Raw genomic sequence first — 24,017 nt, 5'->3', positions numbered from 1 at the left:
ACTTGCTCGTTGCATAAGGCTTATGCTTTGCCTGAGGGTGGCTCCTCCGTGGTAAATGGATCTTTTTCAAGCAGTACAGGCGACCAGAGAAGCAGGAGGGACGTGCTGTGCTACAAAGCTGAGCATGTGGAGTAGCTTTATTTACAAGTGTTTTGCGTGGATTTAAGAAGTTCTCAGCAGATCGGAATCTTTTACCCGTTGAAATACTGAGCTGTTCTATCGGTGTTGGACAAGCTTTCAATGATGCTGCGATGGGAATATCATCTACATGGTACGCATGTGAGCACTCCTGCCCTGAGTGGCTGGACTACATATGGAATTAGAATCATGACTTCTTGCTTGGCCTTGTCATCACGCTAATCTAGAGGCCTGTCAAGGATAACAGGAAGCCCAGAACTTGTTCTGAAGAGAAATCGTGGACTATTGTCCAAGTATTGGGGTAGAGACCAACAGCAGAGGTGACAGCGTACAGAGTTCATACGACTCATTAGTGTGACCAGACCTTTTAACTTCCTGTGTCAAGGGTCATGCGGTTTAGTGACCCCTCTGATGTAAATCTTCACTTTTATAAGAGCCCATGATCCTTGTGTTATTAGTGCATGTTGAGTACGTGCATGTAGGGGATGGCTACCACACGTGTGGTGGTTAGACGGACTGGCATCAGCAGGCTGAGGCATTGCAGGTTTCTGCTATGGGATCACAGGTCACTCTCGAAACTGGAACCTAAATCTGTAACACTCTGAACCCAACACCAGATGACAAAACACTGCCCAGCACAGGATCTACCAGAACACAAGCTTTAACATAAAATATCAGATTATATGCAGGATTGGGAAAACTGGGTGACAAGTGTTTTAAGTTAAAGATCTCTGGCCAAGCATTGATGCACAGGCACACACACATGTTAAGGTGATTAAAGAACGGGGTCTGTGCTGAGGAATAATAAAAAGCTGGACACCAAGGGCAGAGAGATTACAAGGATGGAGTTAGTGTGGGCGCTGTCTTATTACAGAGACTCTGGGGCACCAACGTATGAATGGATTCCACTTCGCTGGTGTTCTTGAATACCTGGCACTGTGATATTGAGCACCAAGGGGTTGATGAGGGCCTCCCAGCATGTCCGCCCCAGGGCCTGCGCGGCTTCATCATCGGGCAGGAAGCGGTCTGCAAACACCTGCTCGTGCCGGAGAGCGCTGTTCAACCTGCATCAGAAAAAGAACCAGGACGAGTGACTGAGGTGCAACACAGCTGAAGAAAGAAAAAACAGCATCCACTTAGGAACCCTACCCCTCTAACGGAAATTATGCACTCTTATATGGGATGTAGCAGATGCCATAAACTACTTGAAATTAAAAAGAAAATTCCAAACTCTTAAAGATTTTCTAATATTAAGAACAGGTCTCTCAGCAACATCACTACATGCACCCATATCCCTTCTGCCGAGTATAGGAGACCTTAATTCTGACAAAGTCCGGCAGACTCCTTAAGCCCTGCTCCCCAGAGTGGGGACTTTCTTACTTGTTAAACAGCTGCAGCAGCTGCATCCGGTCCTCAGAAATCTCCTGGCACCAGGTGTGAGCCTTTGTGGTGTAGAACAGGTAGGTACGCCGGCAGAGCTGCTCCTTGAACACGGGCCAGAAGGTGGGCTTCGGGCCGAGCACCTCAATGCCACGGACACGAGTGTCTATGCCACCCTGAAAGAAGTAGGAAAATGACTAATTTGCAGGGCAACACTTCATGAAACCACACAGCCCAGAAGAGCCGAGCATTGTAAGCCTCAAACTAGCAAAGCTAAAGCTACAAAGTCACCAGCGATATTCGGCCCACATGTCTGATCATCAGAATGGATCTTGTGCTGGACCCCCTGAATTTTTATTTCAACATAAATACCAATTTTTTTTTTAACTCTTTCAAAAAGGTGCAACAAAAAAATAATGCTTTTGTATCAACATTTACACATGTAACTGTTACAAAGTAGGGTCTGCTATATATATGTACAATCATACGGTGATTCTGTCGGGAATGTACTATAGCAAAACATTTTTCTTTATTAGTAAGGGGTTCAATAAATCCCTTTTGCACGTTAATTAACCAAGAACACCACTTAACACAAAACAAACTGTATTTAAGAACTGTAGGGTGAAAAAGGAGCAGTGCCCGTGAAAGTAAGATCACAAACAAAACAAATGAACTGTATATATTACATAAAGAGGAGCTTATACACTTAAAGTACGCAATCAATGGTACAAACTGTCAACTCATTTTTCTCCCCCTTAGTAGCTCAGTTTATTGCAAGGTCGACGTTTTGTTCCGTGTAGCTTGACTTGGGAGCCGGGTCTTCATCACGACAACAAACAAGGGTATATAACCTTGAAACCACTTAAAGGTGAGCAGAGGTACTTGTAAAGGGCCTCGTGCTGATAGGGGAATGCGGCCATCCGCTGACAATAGAATCTGGGTGTCAGAAATGGGGGTCTCTGGGTGGCAGAGGTGTGCATCTTGTAGGGACCCTTCTGTCTAGTCAAGGTGAAGGGATTACAAGTCTTGATTAACACCAGTTCACCCACTTGGTAGCTTGACACGAGCAGTCAGGCTTATTGCAGAGGCTGTGTGTAAAGCACTTGCAAATAACACACAGTAATACAGTGAAGAAACGACAAAAGGACAACACCGGTGACAGAAAATTAGCCAATATTTATCTGTGTAAAACAAGACCAAAATGATAAAAATCCAACCTACAGTAATCAAAATACTAAGTTTGCAAGAGTAACTTTAAAATACAGTTCCTTAAAGTCTATAGCTCCGTCTGGGGCTATCAAGGCATTGTGAACAAACACATCCAACAGTTCAGTCTGACTGCAGAGTCACAGGCCAGCTAGGGTGTCCGGAAGACCCGTAAACTGTACCTTGGAAATGCAGGGCATCATGGACCTTGCGATGAGCTCCAAAGAGGAGGTGACGGTAGGCGTCTGTCCCAGAGGTCGGCACACAAGTCATCAGGCCCTAAAGTGACACATGTTGCAGATCTAACACCGTGAGGTTGAAGTCAGGAGCGCCGGCAGGCGTGAAGTGGAGCAGTGCGGCGTGCATTGCCCTCGGCTCACGGTGCAGGCAGCGGCTCGTGATTGCGTCTAGCTGCTTCCGTGTGACCAGGACTGCTGGTGCTCATTGCAGTGCTGGCAGGTCACGGCACAAGCAGTGGCGGCGTTGCTGAAAAGCTATCGTCGGTAGACGATCTGGAGTCAATGGTGCGGACGTTGGTGGGCCAAGGCTGCAGTGTGGGATGGGGTGGTGCGTCGAGTAACTTACGAGTGGTGCCTCTAGGCCACGGTGCAGGCAGCGGTCCCGATGTTGCCGTGGAGCGGCGACATCTGGGATACTAGGGCAGCGATATGAAGCAAGGCAGTGCAAAGTGGAGTGCCCTCAAGTCACGGTGCAAGCAGCGGCTAGGGGGTGGCAATTGTGACACCAGGGTTGCAGTGAGAAGCGGGCAGTACTCTCTGCGGTGCCAACAGGTCACAGAGCTGCAGTGGAATCGTTGACAGCGTCAGGATGCTTTTTCTTCTGTTAATGCACAAAACACACATTTCCCAGTGCTGGTAGCATATGCACTTGAAGTCTTTGCTGTTCCTGAGACTTCTTGAACACGGGGCAAGCTCTATCTCAAACCCTTGGAGAAATTCAAGAAATAAGTTTCAGAAAGTCCAGTCCAGTTCTTTCACTACCCAAGACAGAAGCAGCCACTGCAGGCCAACACATCAAAGTGGCAGTTCCTCCTCACAGCTTCTCCAGCTCTTCTTCTTGACAGGTTTCTTAGTCCAAACAATTCAGCCTGGCTATGGTCACCCAGGAAAGGCAGGACTCACCTCAATCCCCCTTGTGACTGTCTAGTGTGAAAGCACATCCCAGCTCCTGTCACTCTAAAACCAGACGGTGAATACATAAACAGGTAGAGGCACACGGGATGGTTAAGTACAAAAATGCCCACTTTCTGAAAGTAGCATTTTCAAACCTACAATTTAGAAACCACCTTTACTAAAAGATGTGTTATTAAATTCTGAGTTCAGAGAGCCTAAACCCCATTTCTCTAGCTTGTCTCAACGGAAAGTTACACTTGTAAGAGGTTACAAGGCCGCTCCCATGTTAACCTATGGGACAGACAGCCTTTCAATAGTGAAAAACGAAATGCACAGTAACTCACTATCAGGACATGTCAAACGCACTACTGCATGTCCTACCTTTCACATACACTGTGCCCTGCTCATGGGGCCAACCGTAGGCCTACCTTAGGGGTGACTTACATGTAAGAAAAGGGAAGGTTAGGACCTGGCAAGTGGGTGCACATGCCAGGTCGACATGGCAGTAAAAACTGTGTGCAGACATTGCAGTGACATGTCTGAAACACCTTTGAAAGGCTACTTGTGAGGGTGGCACAACCACTGCTGTAGGCCCAGTATATTGGAAAGCATCAATAGTTAGTCCAATTTACAAGCAAGGCGGACAAGAGCATCCCAGACAATTATCGACTCGTTGCCTTAATTGACAGAGGCGAAGTATTATGCGGGGTTAGTCCTAGAGGAACCAATATCCTGGGCATCATCAAAGCGCATTATTCCCGCAAACCAGACAGGGTTCCGCAGAGGACAGAGAACCACTATCAACATCATGGCGCTAACTCTGCTGATAGATGCAGCCAAGAGATCGCTGTTTTTAAGCTTCATAGACTATAGCGCAGCATTTGAGGACGTAGATCGCGCTAAACTATGGCAGAAATTGGAAAAGTGGGGGATACCAAAACCTCTTTTAAGTTAGTTGATCCTATTACATACTGATACCAGGGTCAAGATCGAGCTGGGACGCACCTCTCTAGGCGAATCAACACATCTAAAGGCCTATAACAAGGATGTTTACAGGGTCCCTTGCTTTTCAACCTCGTCTTAGCAAACCTTCCAGGAGGATTGGACAACAGTGCATCGCACGCCCCACATTTAGGAAAAATCTCGCTGTCCAATCTCCTATATGCGGATGTTTTAGCCGGACTCCAATCGGCCTCCAACACCTGCTGGATACCACTAATAATGTCTCACAACGTAATGCATTAAACATTAATGTAAAGAAAACAAAAATCATGACAGTGAGTTACCACAAGACGAAGAAGATCACGTGGTACTTGGACGGGTGCAGCCTAGACCGGGTAACTAACTACAAGTACCTCAGAGTTCTACTTGACGGCAGAGGCTCGTATAAACCCCAACTGGAGGCCTTTTGCAGAAAAATTAACAGCATATGAAGTTTATTCTCAAAAAGTCCCCTACGCTATGTGCGTATGTGTTTCTCGTTGTTTCTGACCAGAATTTGCTAAAAGTAGGGAACACCTGTCATCACGTGGCTCTTGGAAATGAACAAAGTAGTTCTGCATTTCCAGTTACTATTCACCAGGGCCCCCTCTCTACTATTTTGGCTGTTTTAGATTACATTTACAGTGTTACTGTTCAGGTTTTTCTTTTGTTTTTTAACAAAACTCTAAACACTTGATTTGATGGCCCCAGAAACTGTCTGGACAGACACAGATTCAGTCATGTATATTTAACACTTTCCATAAAGGAATATCAATAGTTTGAGATAGACAATTTTTAAATCGAGCACCCTACTTTGTTGTGTCTACTTCTGCCGAATGAAGCCTATATTGGATGTGCATACAAAAATCCACATTTTATTAAACTTGCTTGGGAGGGCTAGAACGTAGGGGTTACAGCTGTGGAAAAACAGCAAGACAGGCTCCCATACCTGCTGGCAGCGTTTGATCTTGATCTGTATGATGGGCCAGAAGCGACTCAAACCCTCCACAAGGATGACTCTGCTTGCAGACGGCATCACGTTAACCTGTGGCAAAGAACACAAGAAAGATTAAAACCAACACCTGTGTATGCCACCAGCTTCAGGCCCTTTCTGCATCCCATTCCTTAGGGTGTGGCGTGTAAGAGAGATTTAAGCACCAAACACGTCACTGATTTCAGACGTTCATTGCTCTGGTTGTGAAACATAAGAAATGCTACACAACAAGTGCTGAAAGCACTTCTACTGCCCAATGACTCCAAGTCCCTACTGTCCTCCGTTTGTGTAGTGCAGTCTGGGGGTGAGAGGCCTGCGTTGCCACACGCCTCCTACTCCAGGCCCACACACACACAGAACTTGTTCATATGAATCATTAGTTTGACCAGACCTGTTTTTCCTGTGTCAAGGGCAGTGCGCTTTGCTGGCCCCTCTAATGTAAAGCTGCACTTTTATAATAAAGCCTGGATTAAAGGACAGAACAGAGAGGAAAGTAGTGTGCACGTCAAACTGAATACCTCCCCTGTACATGCAACCCTGGATGCACACATCAGGGAACAGAAGGCCGCATCACATTCCGCCCCCATCAAATCCTGCAGCAATGAGGTAAATAACTGGCACAGGAGCCATCCAACGGCGAAGAGATGGAGGCTACAGCATTGACACACGCAGAGGTGCGGTGTCTCACACGTCGCTTACTGTAGATATATTTTACCCACTGTCTGCTCCGCCTAAAAAACAACCAAAGAAAGCAATGCATACGTTTGACAATGTAACTCACTGAGACCGTGCTAGACTCACCGTATTCAGCTCTGTGCTAATATTGGAAGGGTTGTCGCCTGCCATGACCACAACCCGCGCTGGCATGTAGCTGGAATCTTCGCTGGCGACAAGCAGAATCAGCTGCCTGGGGCGGCAAAAGAAAGAGGAGGAGAGGGAGATCAGAGTCTGGTATATGGGCATACACCTTAGGTCAGACTCAAAAACAGTGGAACTGTAAGCTACAAATAATTAGAGCTGAAGCATGTCCTAGCTGAAACCAGACAATCATACCAAAACCTGCAGTCATCAATCACTGCCGAAGTCCATGCTAGTCAGGGAAGACAACGGATCTTACAGCAGAAAAACACCTGTCTCAATCTTTCACACAAAGATATTCAGCTGGGAGCAGGTCCTACTGCACCCCACAAGGGGGCATGTGCCATGTCACCATGACAACCGCAGTGAACATCCATTTAACTTGCTCTAAACTGGACCTTAATACAAGAGAAGCCGCAGGATACCGGACAAGAAGCAAGTGCCGAGAAGCCTCACCTGACCACTACTCCGCGGTGCATGAAGATGTTTATGTAATGGGAGCCCGTGCTACCATTCGACTCCCAGTAGGTTTTAGGGTTCCTATCCGTCAGCTTGCTTGCCCGGTGAGGATTGGAGGAGACTTCCACCTTCTCCCAGCACTTGTCAGCTTTCACTTCAACGCTAGAGCCTATAAAAGGCACAAAAATATGTAATGCAGTTACACACATTAGGCATAGGCCTAAGGAAGTCGGTGTCTAGGTCCTTCAAGTATGCTGACTAAATGCATTCAAATGTCGCTCAGTGGAGATATCTCAGATGGGGACGTTTACACAATATTTTAGGGATGTGAATGGAACAAACCAACAAGAAGTACGTCCTCCTGCGAGCAGCTCAACTCTCCTGGCAAGAAGAAAGATTTTTTCCATGGCGCTGGAAAGCATTGAGGGCCACGTGTACGACCGCCAGATTTTGCAAATTCCTAATTGCGATGTTTTGCGACTCGCAGTTAGGAAGTCGCCAAATGCAACGTACCAATGTGTCTGAGACACATTTAGTGATTCCTAATGGGGTCGCAATTGACCTACCTCATCAATATTCATGAGGTAAGTTGTAATGTATGACCTATTGGGAACCACGAAAACACAGGGATGGATGACCTGCTGGGGACCATGTCTGTCATTGCCTTTTAAATAAACCAGTTTTTCTTTTTCTAATGCAGCACGTGGAGTTTCAAAAAGAAAAATGAAATGTTTTTTTCATTTTTTAAGAGTAGGCATTGGTCTGTGGGATCACTGCCTACTCTTAAGAAACGTTGTAACTACCATTCACACAGGGGAAGGACTCCCCCGCCCCCCCTTACCATTTGCAACTGGCTTACCACCAACTCAAAGTGGGCGGTAAACTGCGAATGTTTTGAGACAGCATTCCGGTCTCAAAGTATTCATACATCCTCCTGCAACTTGGTTTTAGGAAGGGACGCCCTTGAAACACGCCTCTTCCTAATACAGACTCACAAACCCTACTTTGTGAGTTGGTAATAGGTTACCGGCTCATAAAAAAAAGGTTAGTGCATGCCAAAAGGCTCTTTAGCAGTCTCAAATAGCCAATTCTCTGTTTCCAACCACTAAAACCTATCGTACATGTGGTCCATAGTCCCTTCCCTAGGTTCATGTTCAGTTCCCCACTTCATCAGCGGTCCACACCAACAAGAACTGTTGACAGACAAGCTTTGGTCGAACTTTAGAAGAGATGAGCGAGCAGAGGCCCCCTCCTTGTGAATTACCAACTGGAATGCTCATTATTAGATATGCATAAGTTAGTCGTGCAGACATACAACACTATCCTTAAAATGAGTACTAATGAAGAGGCGACCTACTGGAGAGTGAGAGGCTGAAGATGAAAAACAGACTGAAATGAGATGCTGGAAAGACATGGGCAGAGGAAGGAAAATGAGATGGGTCGAGGAACATCTTGCTGAAAGCTCATAAGTAGCGGATATATTTACTTTCCAAGTCATTCCTTCCTACCCTTACCGAGGCGGAATATAAAAACCATGACTTCATAAACCGCCTCAAGATTCAATAAAAGGAGCAGGTTTAGTGTGGTTATGTCAGGCAACAACTGAATATAGCTATAGCTGGCCTCGCTGGTAATAGGTCGATAAAAATACAATATTGTGCTGTTCCCAACAGAACGTCTAAGGAGCATCAGCACTCACCTTGGCAGAGATTTCTCAGAAAGACGTCAAAGAAGGGGATGTTGATTGGCTGGTGGTTGCGCCGATGCTCTTCAATCTGCCCTAAGACCATCTGTGGAAAAAAAAGAAAGTGATGCGACATCTGGGCAACAAATCAAATCATCTGCGGCCACATTGCTAGAACAGAATCAACAATACATCTATTACTACTGCATGGACCATGCATCTATGCGGTCGTCACACTCGGAACCTTTCCACTCTTGATTTCTCACTATGATGGTGTAAGAAAGTGGCTCTGTATATACTGGACCAAAGTGAGGTACAGTGTGCACAGAGTCCACAGTCCCCAGAGGTATGGCAGAGGTTAGAGTTAGATATAACCTCACTCTCTAAAGTGGTAGCTCGGTCGAGCAGTAAGGCAGGATCAGAGGACCATGTAAAGCATTTGTTGTACACACTCAGTCAGCAAATGGTCTCACACACTCAAGAACTGAACTCTAGGCCAATGGTTTTGTATCAAAATATATATAGTTACTTTATTTTAGAACCACAGTAGGTATCATAAATACTTTCTCAGAATGAGCGGTTGCAATTGAATACTTTCAAATAGCAGTTGACTTTTAAATGCAATAGATACAGATGTTGCAATATGCAACACAAGTTAAACACAAAATAACATGGAGCTTAACTGGAAGTTTTAAGTAAATGCAATAAAATCAGTTTACAAATGTTTTTCTCACTCAGGGCTGGATCCTGGATTCAGCCCTGCTGCATTTCCTGTAAACAGTTGAAAAATCTTTTTGTTACACAGGCGATTTTTAAGGAATAGTTGTATGTTTTGAAAATCGACACTCTGAAGCAATTTTGGGTGAAAACCAAGCAATGTAATCCTATGGAGGAAAATCAAGTTAACTGTAAGTTAAAGTTATGATTAGTTTTTAGGTTCAGTGCTGGGCTAAAAAATACAGCACTGTCATCTCTCCTGATAGCAGGTGAGTAATTTCATTTTAGTTGTTCGGACGATTTTTAAGGAATATTTCAAAGTTGCAAAACTCGACACTTGGAAGAAATTTCAAGTGAAAACCAGCCAATGTTACCCTATGGAGAAAATAAAGTTATCGGTCTTTGGGTAAATACTCGGCTGGCAGAGTTAAGGATCTGGGGGTAGACTCAGGGGTCTCCCAGGGTCAGGTAAGTACAGTTGTTACACTCTCAGCGGCACAGGGGCAGCGGGTTCAGAGAGAGTAGGCCCAATGGAATCATATGGAGGATAGGGGGCCTTCGGTTGGTTACTGCTAGCAAGCTGGCCACGGGGCTGTGGATGCTGAGCTCCCGGTCACCTACACAGGGCAAGTGGGGAAGTAGAGAAGGATAGTTGCTGCACTCCCAGTGGCACTCGGGCGGCTGGGTGAAGGGTGCTTTTGGGCCTTCAGGCGCCCAAAGTTATTCAATGGGAAAGCTGGAAGTTGAACAAAGGCTGCAGACTCAGGGACGGAGGTTCTTCAGGTGCGACCACCACTTCAAGAGGTAATTTGGGATGTTGAAGGATAGGTAGACACCCAGGAGGGGGCCGTGGGGCCCGGGGTGTCTTTTGACGTCTGGAAATCTTACCCTCAGCTGGTTGCGGTTGGAGGGGTCCCTTGTTGTGAGGCTGCAGGCATCGTCAGGAGCGTCTAGGAGGGTCGTTGGGCACGGGATTTCAGGTCACAATCGCCGGGGGGACGCCCTCATGGTCTTTGTTCTCTCAGGCACAGGCCGGGCTCAGCGGGTGTAGAGTGTGCTGGATTCGCGGTTCCTGGCTGGCACCAGGGGTGATACTTGTTTGAGCAGAACCACTGCTCGTGGGAGTCCCCGTCTTTAGATGAGCAAGGCAGTCAGGTCCTCCTGGGTTTTCAAGGTTTCTGTCCGCAGGAGACGCCGAGGTTTTAGCAGGAGCAGGTTCAAGGATCAACAGGCCGGTAGGGCTGGGGCCAAGTCAGTTGGTGTCGTCCTTTTGTTAGAAGCTGCACGGCAGGTCATCCTTCTTGTTTCAAAATCGGGATCTGAGGAAGGAAGGTTCAGGGTGCCCCTACACACTAAATTTAGGGGCATTACAGGTAGGGTAAGGGCAGGGACCAATGGGTATCAGTGTGGGTTTAATGTGCTGAGAAGTTTGATACCAAACTTCCCAGTTTTCAGTGCAGCCATTATGGTGTTGTAGAGTTGGTAATGACAACCTCCCAGCACCATATACTCTTAATGTCACTCAGTCAGTCAGTCAAAACACTTTATTCGATTATTTAAAGACAAGAATACAAACATTTCATATATATAAAATCAACAATGACAATCAATATACAATAAATACCCATAATTTCATATTAATAGTTAATAAAATCAGACAGGATTATTATTATTAGGGATCTTAATGGCATCACTGCACTTGCAGTGCCCAGGAATGGACCTGGGTACCGTAGGGGCACAGGGCTCATGCACCCGTGCCCACACCACTGGTATAGGGCACCAAGCTAGAGGGGTGACTGAAGTATGCCAGGGCAATGTTTTGTGGGCATGGCACACAGGGATGTGTGTCATGTCGACTCTCTGTTTAGTTCTGTGCTTAGACACTCAGCCTGCAAAGGCAGTGTGGGTGTGTCAGGGTACAGGGGCCCCTAAGGGTGGCACAATAAGTGCTGCAGCCCTTAGGGGTCTTCTCTGGTCGCAGTGCCCTGGGTACCCAGGGTACCATTTACCAGGGGCTGACATGTGGCCAGAGATGCCAATTGGGTTTAGGTTTCAATGCAGTTTTAGGGAAGGAACACAGGCCCTGGGTACCTGATTAGCAGGAGCCCAGGGCACACTCAGCCAAATCACATCAGCAATTCAGCAAAAGTGGAGACATACCATGCAAGAAAGATGGCACTTTCTCTCAGATGGATCAGGTCTAATATTGATGTTGCGTTTAGTTTTTCCTTTAGGAACTAGCCTGTCTGGGTTTGCGGTGCAAGTGTGGTAGGCATTTCACAAGCTCCTCCATTTACTACCAGTGGTACCGGTTGTATCTAGAGAGGAGGCCCGAAGAGTCAATGGGTGCATGCTACATGCTCCACCCTTTAGGAAAGTGGATTATTACGTGGCGTGGTTGAGAGAGCTCACCAAGTAATAATGTCACAATCTCGATCAGGTCCACTTATGCTCTTTAACAAACAAAAACCCTCAGCTCAGTCCTGGGCAGCTGTGAGACAGAGTAATCAAGCTAGGCCATAGAAGCACGTGTAAAACCCTTAGGAGTACCAAAACCGTTTATAAGAGACACAACAAAACAAAAATAAGACACCAATTTATAAAAATAGAGTGTATTTTTATCTGAAATTAGACACTAAAATGACAAAATACTATTGAGAGGAGCTGGAATATGATCTTTCAAACGTAAGTTAAATAATTGAACTTTAAGCAATTGGATGCAATACATTGCTGCAAGCGGTTAGTAGCCAAAAGGCTGTTAGAATATTCTTGGACTATCCACAACGGCTGGGGCCGGTCACACGGGCCATTAAGGTCCAGGGGGACAGTTTGCCTGTTGTCGTCAGCAGTCTTAGGGTCCTCTGTGTACTTTTCTCCTTTAGAGTGATCAAACTAGGAAGGGGCTCTAATGCTGGGTTTTGAAGGATGCTGCAAAGCGGAAGGGATACCGAAGAGATGCCGCGAGTTTTACTGCAGTTCACAAACTTCAGGGGTCGTTTCCAGCCTCCAGACTCAATGTCCACATTGCAGCTTGGGAACAGTGCAGGTTCAGTTGCTACTGGTCAACTGGTCTCCCAGTTATAGTACAATCCGCAGTAGCTTACAGGTAAGCAAATCCTTTTCTTTTGTGGCCCAGAGTCCACTTTGACTTCTGTTATCACGGGCTCATCATCGAGTGGCGGGCCAGCGTAGCAGGGAGCTGGGCTTTCGGGAAGTGCAGGTTCCTTTAACTTTTGGTGGCCCTAAACCTTAACAGGAGGCTAGCCGCCTAGCTCTTTAAGTCACGTCTACCGTCCTGGCACAAGTGGAGATCTTATCCATAAGAGCGGACCACAGGCACAATCCACTTTGTAGGTACCTTGAGTGCGACAGATACAGTCCAGTCTTTGGTGCAGCCTCTGTTTGCTGGGTTCAGGGAGCAGCAGGGAAGCCCTTCCATCTTCTTCTAGTCCAGCAGTAATCGAAGTAGTGGGGTCTGGGGTACTGCTTTAGAGCCATCCCGTTTGTGTGAGGAAAAGACTTCCTAGTCAATTGGGCAATAGCTTCCTCGGTGGTCCACCCACCAAACAATGCCAGGATACCCCTTTCTACCCTAAACCAAGATGGTGCAAGGGCTCTTTCTCGTCAAGAACTCCTGGGATGTACCGAGGATAACGAGCCATTTCTCCTGGACAACGGGTTCTGCTACGGTTTTCCCCCTGAGAAGGGGATGCCAGCCAGTCGGCCTCCACAAAGAAGCGGGAAGGTGAAGGTATGATCACAATTTGCTTCACTGAGGTGCCGAAAGTACCACCTGGAAGTCATCCTGTTGAGAGGTCACACCTACTCCTTTTAGAAATTCTATTTGTTCCCTGTTCATGGCAGAGCTTCACACTTCCTAGCAAGGGGGCAGCATGATGTCCTTGGTGAAATCTGCATCAGATAGACAGGAAAGGCTACCAAAGGTTTGGTAAACAAAGTGTTGACATTCTAAAGTGACATAAATCCATTAAAAGTTATCTTAGATCTGACCTCAGTAATGAGTCAGGTTTAATGTACCAAATAAGGTGATACCTTGAAATAATTAATATCTTTGGTGGTCACAAATGGAAGTTAGCATTTAGCAGGGTGGCTAGTAAAACTCCATATTGGCCAATGGGAGCAGTGAAGACATTGATTTAATGTTTTCACCGTCAAGGCATGTTAAACACAACAGGAACACTCCCAATCTTTTATATTAGGCAACCTGCCCGGTGGGATACTACGACCTTCCCTAGAGATGGATTATTAATTTTAACAAGGAAAGTAAGGCTTCCTTCTCTTCAGAGGTCATAGCAGCAAGGCTAACCCTGGGAAAAGGATTTCGCTAGCGTAGTTTGCGAAATTTCCGCTACTTCGCACTACGCTAACTGCACGTAGCACAGTGCAAACACGCGTAGCGTAGTGCAGCTGTCATTTTTTGCTTGCTCGTGGACCTCAACGTCAAGTTGGCGACTGTGAGCGAGCAAAATGACATCCCGGCAAGACTTTTTCCTCGTTCACGATCAGCAACATCAAGACACCGATCGCGAGCGTGGAAAATAAACCTCCCGGCGAGATTCTCAACGCGGGTAGGTCAGGTTTCTTATTGCGAGTGGTCGCGGATGCTCGTGACCGCTCGCGATTAGAAACTACCAGTCCGCGTTGAGAAAATTGCCGCTTGAGTAAAAATCTCCTCGAACGGCAGAAAACTACAGCTCACACTGTGCAAGATGCCGTTTTCAATTATTGCACAGTGCCGGATGCTTGTCCGCACTGTGCAATCATTGAAAACGGCATCTTGCACAGTGCGAACAGGGTACTACGCAGTTCGCATAGTGCTACGCGTAGCTCGCGTAGTGCGAAGTGCACTTCGCGAAGCTAGGCTTAGCGCTACTTCGCGAACTACTCCCAGGGTTAAGCAAGGCGACTCCACAGGATATCGCAGACTCAGGGACAGTCTGGAAAGAGGATGCAATCCGGCCGAGATTCTACTTTTAGTAGTTTTCCCACTGGGCATACATATTTCACTGTTGAGTCAACTGTTAACCAAGTATTGGCAGCAGAAATGTCCAATACATATACCCCAGTGGTGGCTCAAGCGGGTTTCCAGAACAAACCAGAGGATCTACTGGACTAATGGATCACAGCATTCACCAGTCTTTTTAAAAAACGCACATTCCCAACCATACAGCAGACATCCTTCCTACATATCCCAGCCATGATGGACCCCCACCTCCCCCATTACTGTGAACGAATGGACCATTTAAAGGGAGAGCCAGAAGGCAACCTCCCTGCACTAGTTGTCAGACTGAGTGGTTATGCTCTCAGACTAGGATATCAGAGATCAGCTGTGATGCGCAATAAAGATATCAAACATAGGCAGTAGCTCAAGTGGGCTAGGATGATTGCGGACCTCACCAGGGGTAACCACACTGGGCAAAAACATGCAAGGACAGGTGGCGAAAGCTCTGCAAAGTCAAGCTGAGGACTTCATTCCAACACCGGCCAGAGATGGGGTTAAAAAAGGCCTGTTATTCTGAACTGCAATCAGCTTCTGAAAGTCGCATCGTTTTCTGACATCAGGGGGCAGGAGCTAGTCTCGACTATTAGGGAGGGGCCTGTGAGTATACCTCTAGCTCTTCTCTCAAACAACTATAGGTAAAATGTGGAGCTCATCGAGCAGACTTGTCAAGTTCACTGGAAGTAAATAAGAGCGGCTTGAAACAATTAACAGGGCAGGGCGGCACAGATGCTCCTCTCGATGATTAGGGCATCTGTCCCAAACGCTGCACACAAGACGGTCTCCATTGACACAGAAACCCCAGCATAGCATCGTCGGCACCTCTTTAGCATAGACTATGGGCACAATCTTTGAGCTCAGCCTCACCTGGATGCAGCCGGCCAGGATGCTGGTGGTCATTTTCTTGTAGAGGCTGGCATACTTCTCGCAGTCAGTCACAAGATCTTTGAGCTCGGTCACCAGCAACAGGTTGGAGCTGTGCTTGTCCAGGGCTACAGACAGAGCTTCTTTAGTGCCAAGGCGGCACATCACTACAGCACAGTCTTTGTTCGTGGTCGCCAGCCGGTGCAGGAAGCGGATGAATTCCTGAACAACCTAAAGCGACAAAGAGAAAGTCACATTAGAAGACGAGAAAGACAAAAAGGGAGAAAAAGAAAGTGCAGCCAAAGGGCTTGTGCTCGTTCTTTAATATTATTAACAGCGTACATGGAGTACCCTAGTATGGTGTCTCTTCTGTACTCCATTTTACATGCCTCGTCAGGCACAACAATACTCCTACCAACGACATGAAGATTACAATATGCTGTCTCGCAATACAAGTGCGCACGATCACTCGCTCTAAGGGGGAAATGTAAGTATTTCCATTATCTGACCGGATACTAGGCCCAATTTACAAATTACAATTTTGGCCCATTGCTTTTTTTGTCATTGGAGCTTCCTTGTATCCTAGACTTCATTGGTCTCTTCAGCCCGCCGATCAGTCTGTCCTCCTCGCCCTCTCGCGAGAGACAGACTCTTGTACGGAAGCCAAGTCTCAAGGTGTGAAGATGAAACAAAAACCAAGATCACAGAAGGATTTCGGGACAGTTTTATGATAAAGTGGTATACAATTAACCTAAATAAGATGCATTTATGTAATCTGAAGTAATCATGAAATCTTCGTAGGGCTGTAGCCCCAGGGGACCACAACGGATACCCCAGTCCTTTGTGAATCAACAGACTTATGTAACGCTTGGGGCATCCACCACAACTACCCCCTTGGAGCAGGAGAGCGGCCCAGGGAATAGGTCAGCAGTTGATGGGAAAGTCAAATGATAATAGGCCAGCTTCCAATCCTGGTCTCGTTTCTCAATAATCTGCTCTATATCTGGGTATATCATTTTAGCACCTGGGCCCCCTGGTGAAGGTCCGTGCCCTGAGGTTTCACTCGAAGTTCAAAATCTGTGACACCACAGACTCCTCACAAGTGGTCATTCGTGCACCATAATTTGATGATGATATGCAAAGGCAGCAGAAAGTGGAAATCAGGCAGAAATTTGAGCTAGCACAACAAAGTAAAAAGCAGAGAAAAGAATAGCAAGAGAAAGATAGTAGCAGGAATGGAAAAACTCCAGCGTTCGCAAAAGCAATAGGTCTCGCCTTTGGGACCTATTTTTTCCCAATGGTTTTAGCCAATATGTTAATAAATTTAAAATAAAAAAAACAACAAAAATCTTTTTAGAAAGTGGAGGGAAGTAACATGGCACGACAGAGGAATAACAGGTAGGGATGGGTGTAGAAGTGACACAGGGGGGTGGAAGCAACATGGTGGGGGGGGGCGGAAGCTACATGGTGGGGGGGCGGAAGCTACATGTGGGATGCTGGGGGAGGAAGGATACGGAGAGGGAGCTAAGTTGAGCGCTAGAGAGGGAGAGCAAACGGGCAAAAAAGAGCAGGGAGGAGCTGGTAGGGAGCAACATATGGGCAAAAAAGCAACATAATTGAAGTGGGGGAGACACACAGGTAAGAGAGAAGAACAGTGTGTGCTGGGGAGAGAAGTAAAGGAGTGAGACACCTGGAAAACACATACACTCTTGTAGAGTGCTTAAACAAAGAAAAAAATAGTAGCAACTGAAAAGTGAGCAGTGGTAGGACACAAGCAATGTGTCCGTACTCTAGGGGAGAGATGAATACAAGGAGGAGGAAAGCCTACACACGCTAGTGAGTAAGACACAAGCAAATGTGACAATGAAGGTAAGCAAAGGGCGTCTCTGAACCCACTGTAAGCTAACAATACATCTTCAAAACAGACCGTGCTTGTAATGTCTAGTAGGGAGACCTAAAAACGAGACAAGGTATCAAAGAGTCAGGATAACAATCAAGGCAAATGAAGGGTCTAGGCTAAGAGTAGTTGGGTGAGAAGTTTAAATCCACTCAAATAATTGGTGATTAAAGCAATAAAGAGGCAAACACATTGGAAAGGAAATAACATCAGAGCAGGTAAGTAAAGAAAGGGACACGTGTAAGGATTACACCTAACAAAAGGTGATGGCAAAGAAAAATAAAAGGGGGAGGGGGGATTCCCAGATTCCCCGTAAAAAAAAACAAATTAAAATTGGATTAAAACTAAGTTATGAACCTGATGCTAAGCAAACACTAATAAAAAAGTAACAAAAAAAGAATAACCCTCACATTAACCCTGAAGTAATGGTCTCGATTTAAACACATGGAACCACATTTATGGAGGACAGATAAAAAAACCAGCTGAATATATCAGAATGGTTCTACAAAAAGGTTTTCTAAAGCAAGAACCTGTGTGGTGAAATCAGTAATGCAGACAAAGCTATAGAATGGATCAAGACTGATCGGTTTGTGAACGGGCTCGCCCTTCTGGTCCTGCCATTTCTCGCTCACCTCTCGGTCAGTGTTGTGGGCGGACATGGACGACAGGCAGGGCTCGATGCTCTCGTGCCAGGGCAGCACGTCCTCCTGGTAATTATCCAGGAACTTGGTCAAGATCCTGAAGAGCAGATAAACAAAACACAGGAATATTAAAAAGAGGGCAGGAAAAACACATCACAACCTCAGCACACTAGACCCATGACCACAATCCTGCCAAGCTAAACCAGCACTGGCAAAGCCAATAGATCTGGCTTGTGTTTAAAACATTAAAAAAAGTCTGCTGAACATAAAAGGACATGACATTTTTAAGGCTTGCAATTTTCAGCGTTTACTGATTTTTGCAGATAAAAAACAATTATTTTTTATGTGTATATTTGTTTTTAAATCTGGAAAAATAAAACGGTTTACTTCTGGATGATTCTCATTACTGTCGGTCATGCGTGCTAGACTTGCAGACTGACCGGCACGAGAGCTAAAAAACAGAAAAACGAATTCCTAGTGAAGTGTAAATAACTGCAGCCGTTCAGCTGTTTGAGATTTAGAATGTAATTGATTTCAGATGACTGTTGTACTGTGAATGGTTAAAAACCCACCGAACATTCACACAACAATAAACGTGGAAATATACCATTGCAGGTTTATTTATTACACTAAACACAAAATAGATCTGGATAAATACAGATAAATTAGTTTAAAGTAAGTATGTTGAATGCTGATAAAATAGGCTTAAAATAAATATGGATAAATACAGACGCAAAAACAACCAAGAGCGAAATGTATAACCTAGCAGCTGTCGAAAAGGCAGAAATATCTGGGCCTTGTGAAGGAATGAACTAACCCAAATGACAGTAGGATAGGACGGGAGGAGGCCGGGAAGGGAAGAATTAAAATATTTGGTTTGTTTATCATAGTTACCAAAATGGACCCACAATGTGGACTGCTGCCCCTGATAATAACCTCCTACACGTCAGTGACTGACGTCAGTGGTGCACTGTATTTGGCAGTGGGAGGAGACAGGTACGTCAAGATAAGTGTGAAGTGGAGAAGTGTGGCTCAATGGTTAGAGCGGCAGACCCTGATGCAGAGGTCTGGCCCGGGACCAGGGTTCAATTCCCCGCCTCGGCGGGTCTTGGGCTCAAAATTCCACGGACCTGATAATTCTCGCCTCGGTGCCTATTCCAATCATGGGTCCCACTCTGCAACTCTGGGTAATAGCTTGCTTAATCTCCACAACGGCCCCCACAACGCTAAGGATGCCTGGCTTCACCTTGGGGGTGCCCAGGAGTGGGCATTTCACAGGAAAAAGAAGCCAGGAGGGTTCCATAGCGGTATGCGTTACAGCGCCAGGACACCCCAGTTGGGGTATAAGTGCGCTTTACAAGTACAAATTACAAGAGGAAGGTCCATGAGAGGTCAAAAATCCACTATTACCAGGTTTAAAGAGAAATTATGGAACGAAGGCCTACCCAATCAGGCGGGGAGAAGCACATCAGGATGAAAGAAAACTTTATTCCCCCTTAGTGCCTCTCAAACATGGTCATATCCAGAGGCCGCTACGGGCCCACAGCTCAGACCACAGATCCATCCATCCCCCGCCAGGGTGCTGCCAAACACAAACCTTACCTCAAAATGCCCACCTGCACAGGCTTCTCTGTGCGCAGCTGCTCAAGATTTTTAAGTAGCAGCAAGAAGGCGTCGCGGTCCTTCATGAGTTCCGCGATGTCGCCCTGAATGGAAACCGTTTCCTCACAGATGACGCGTTCCAGGGCCAAAATAATCTCTTTGGACAAGCTGGTCTCCTTCAAACTGATCAACAATTTCTTCAAGTCCATCTCTTTCAAGTCGAAGAGCACAGCAGAGTCTGTAAGACAAAACAGATCAATGTGAGCTTTTCACAACTTCAACAGAAGGAGCAGCTCAAACGCAAGGCGTTGTACGCAGACGACTGTAATGTATGGGAGTCACCTGAAACCAGACCGCTGAAATCAGATGTGGAGGCAGCAGATGAAGGAAGCAAGCAGTTCAGCACCAGATGTCTGAACGTTGCACAAACTTACAATTAGAGGGACACAGATTGTGAAGTGCCCATAATCATACAATAAGTAGTGAAGTGCAGTAGCCACGATTGTGTCCAAGAGAACGGGCGGAATCCATCAAATTAGATTTGATCCTCTTGTTGCACGTGGCAAGCAAACAGTGAACCGATGGCCCTGCCTATCTGAAGAAAAAAGCAGGCAGATTGCTGGCTCTGAGGCGAGAAATCCTGGTCTTGATGGCAAAGAGGGAACGTGGAAGGTGGGTACACGTAACTCAGCTTGCAAATACGCCCCTTCAAACTACTTCAACATCTCACCGTAGAAGCAGACAAGGAAGCTCTTATTTTTGGGGGGTTTACTAAATCAACCCTCAGAGTGGAAGTAGAGTTCATTTAAATGCAGTGGAGGGAGACAGGAGCCATTTCTCTGGTGGCTCACTTCAGCATCCTTCAAAGTGGAGATAGCAGCACTGACAGGGAATTCTTACCAGACAGTCCCTTAATTTACCTCCAGTGGAAGGAGGAGGCCTTCTCTCGTCTGGTGACTAACTTCACCTACGTCCAGTGGACCCAGAGGACAACACAGAAATCTTGTATTGGTCAGCTTGGTTCACCGACTGTTGGACCTTTGGTGGCTAAAAGCTAAAGGTAGGAAACTCTGGTGTAACGGCTTACTTCATCTATCCCCAGAGAGTCGAACGGTTTAGTGAGCCACCCCATCTATTGTGATTTAAGTAGCAAAAGGAAGCAGAAAGCCCTCACCTGGTACAACACTTCCCTACTATCAGAGTGATGGCAGCAGAGCCGGGAGGAAGAGGTTACTCAATGGTTGACTTCATTGGCACCCACAGCATAAAAGTTTTTCTGGTGGGGACAATCTACCAAGAGTGGAGCAGCGTAAACCCACGATCTTACCGGGTGGGTCAGATCCTGTGTTGCCCACGTCAGGGGGCAACTTGTGTGCGGAGAGGCGGTTCTTGACGATCAGCGCCAGCATCTCATGTTGGGGGCTGGAGGAACTCTCACAGCAGCTCTGCAGCACAGCCTGGATGCCACAGTTTACGAACTGCTCCGCCAAGCTCTTGTGGTTGTTTATCAACATGCTGACCACCAGAAGGCCATTCTGTACTGCGGAGTAACACCTGGAGGAAGGAGAGGAAGCAAGGGGTCAGTCTCATCAAAGTTTAAATGTAACAGCTGTGCTTACATGCCGGATCCTGGGTCACATCTCCATGCATAACATAGTACTATAAAAGACATGCAGCTCAAACCGTAATTTAAATCTCTGAAATGAGCAGAAAACACTAAGCTATTACCTTTCAGTAGAAAACTTTAACACTGATTTGTGAAGGAAACCATGTGGCACACAGGCCTAGAATGCTTAGCAATATTAGTTACGCGCTTTATTTTGAACAAAAGGGCAGATACAAATCCAAATAAAACAGTTTCTAGCCATGTTTCCAGAGTAAAAGGGCACGCTGTACATAAATATCAAGGAAGAAAGACAAAGCGAAGTTCTATAATTGAAAGAAAGTACTTTTCTTTCTCTGTGCCTAACTCTTGCTCTTCATTAAGAGTAGAACAGAATACCAAACTCATCCCTGCTAGGAGGAGGGCGAATGAGCAGTGAACAGAAGATCACCACTAAGAAATACTCAAACTAACCTGCTTGGACGGAGTGGCCTAACTATTAGAGGGCAGCTCTTATTTAATGTTATTGTATTAAAATGGGAAAGAAATCATTTCAGTACAGACATACCTACTTGTAACATTTTTACTAGGGCGAACCTCCAATTAACATCGATAAAGATTGACCAATACGCTTGGGTACAAGTTACAGATTATTGCTCCATTACATTAAGAGTCTTTCACTGTTCTTACTCAGAGATTCCCTATATGTGGATATTTAACCTATAACATATATATGTAGGAGGCTGGATTCATATACAGTGCACACTAAGTGCAGCACCTTGCATTCATTTAGATATCCCTTATGGTGATTTTAGCGTCTTAGGCAACCATGGAAAGCTCTGTAAGTGGCAGCTGTGGACAGCAGCCTTCAGGCTTATCCAGGTGGACTGCCAAGCAGCTTGTTTTACCAGTTTAATCTGTAGTGTAGGTTAAATGAGAGTGAGAGAAATGAGAGGAGTGAGTGAGAGGAGTGAGGGGAGTGAATATATATATATATATATACAATGTAATATGTTTAATTTCACAATGCTTGTGGGTATACAATATGTTTTTGTTCCATTGTGGGTGCAGATATAGATATGGTCTGGTTTGCCGACTCTAGAACACGCAACATATAATTGTCTATGTGAGAAGCAATCCGTGTCTAGATCTAAACCGCACAATTCTAAAGCTTGGCCCGGAGCTTTGTCATTTTTTTTTATAACACATTTTATTGAAAACTACAGTTAGTAATACATGTATCATAGCAAGTACTCAAGGTATTTTCCTTTTTGCTGCTTGTTATCCAGTTTTTCCCGATATAAATTTGATACATATTTAAATCATATCACATCAGTTGATATAACAGAAACAATCAGTACAGATGGTAGATATTGGAAGCATCCTTAATATAGAACATGTAATAGAACCGCAGGTCGCGGTTGCATTGTGTTCTTTTAAATTATGTTGCAAACTGAACCAACTCCTCCCCCCCCCTCCATCCACTTCTTGGTCTGCCACCCTGACACCAACTGTCCATCCTAATATATGTAGACTATTGTCTCTAAGTGTCCCTTGTAGTTGTTGCGCAGCAACCAAATCGACAGGATCTGTTCGGGCTTTTGATTAAAAACACGTGTGTATCGGACACGTGCGTATTGGAATCCAACGTTGTGTATATAAAAACACACGCTTAATCAAATCCAACGTTGTGTCAAAATTTCAAAGCAATCAGTGAAGAAGTTTCGGAGATTTAAGATTTTGAACAAACGAACATTTACATTTTTATTTATAGAGATATATCTCATCCTGCAGTCTTTGTAGGACTAGTCCGACAGTTATCAGCACTGAGGATTTCGTGGCCAACTCTGAAGACTTCAAGACCAGTATCTATTTCGGCTTAGACACCAAGGGCTTTGGCTCCAATGGGTGAGTCAGTGCCGAGACTGGACCGAGCAATGCCAAAGAAGCAGTCTCTGGGGTTTCTTCGGCGTCAAGCCGAGGCCACCTATTGCATTCAAGACAGAAGTTCGGTGCCGACCATGGCGCGAAGAACATGATGGTCTAGATGTTGTGCTCTGTGGGTCTAGAGAGGCTGGACACTCTTTCACAGAGGGCTGCTCGATATGCGAGCGATGTCGAGGGAAGGGGGAGCCCTACTCACGACCATCTGTGCTGGCGGAAGGTCTTCAATTTCCAAATCGTAACCGGCGGCAGACGAAAATATCTCGTCAGCTGCCAATGGCAGCGCATGGTGATGCCCCACGAGGTCCTGGGTGCTGAAGAGGTCTGGGGTGTCGTCTCCGTTCCTGCGAGACATCTTGAGGTGACGCACCCAACGGTCGAGGAGAGTCTTTTTTGAGCCGAAGTAGCGTCAGACAGCTTTACCCTGCTCGGGCGAGAGGCAGAGGTTACAGACCGGGTGGAGATCAGTCCAGGAGTATTTCATGTGACAGCGAGGACAGTATCTGAAGGGCGTCCGTGCCATCACAGTCAAGGCATTGTCGGGAAGCGGAGTAGGCGATACGGAGGCCGTATGAGAGGCTGAGGACGACAGAGTCGCACGGAGTGATGGAGTCCAGACGTTTACCCAAGACGGCAGTTCAAGGAAAGTGAATGGAAAACAATACCAACAGAAGGAGAGGAACGGTGAAGTCCGAGAAGAGTACGGACTGTGTCAAGCTGGAGCATACGTAAGAACCAGATGGTGGTAAGGAAACAATCTAATAATGGAGTCGATACCCAGGCACATTACCAACAAGAGTAGGAGTCACAATATCTTGTGAATCAAAAGACTTCTTTGAAGAAAAGCAGCTTGCCCACATCTGGGCCCAACACTAGATGGCAAGTGTATGCAGAGC

At 46.0% G+C, this 24,017-nt stretch overlaps 1 protein-coding gene across 4 annotated transcripts in view; it reads right to left on the bottom strand.

Annotated features, from left to right (window-relative positions):
* The window catches only part of LOC144762134 (cullin-9-like), a 518,599-nt gene that overhangs the window by 202,018 nt on the left and 292,564 nt on the right, over positions 1-24,017 (bottom strand). For all 4 annotated transcript variants that reach the window (XM_078647278.1, XM_078647280.1, XM_078647277.1 and 1 more), the window contains 10 exons: positions 20,902-21,128; positions 19,575-19,812; positions 17,964-18,069; positions 15,438-15,665; positions 8,849-8,939; positions 7,147-7,318; positions 6,634-6,739; positions 5,788-5,883; positions 1,519-1,694; positions 1,069-1,202 (listed from right to left, as the gene is read on the bottom strand). In XM_078647278.1, coding sequence (XP_078503404.1) covers positions 1,069-1,202; positions 1,519-1,694; positions 5,788-5,883; positions 6,634-6,739; positions 7,147-7,318; positions 8,849-8,939; positions 15,438-15,665; positions 17,964-18,069; positions 19,575-19,812; positions 20,902-21,128 — 1,574 coding nt within the window. The remainder of the gene's footprint in view (positions 1-1,068; positions 1,203-1,518; positions 1,695-5,787; positions 5,884-6,633; positions 6,740-7,146; positions 7,319-8,848; positions 8,940-15,437; positions 15,666-17,963; positions 18,070-19,574; positions 19,813-20,901; positions 21,129-24,017) is intronic.

The sequence above is a fragment of the Lissotriton helveticus genome, chromosome 6 (assembly GCF_964261635.1).
Source record: "Lissotriton helveticus chromosome 6, aLisHel1.1, whole genome shotgun sequence".
NCBI lineage: Eukaryota > Metazoa > Chordata > Amphibia > Caudata > Salamandridae > Lissotriton > Lissotriton helveticus.
This window is presented reverse-complemented; position numbering and strand designations above follow the sequence as displayed.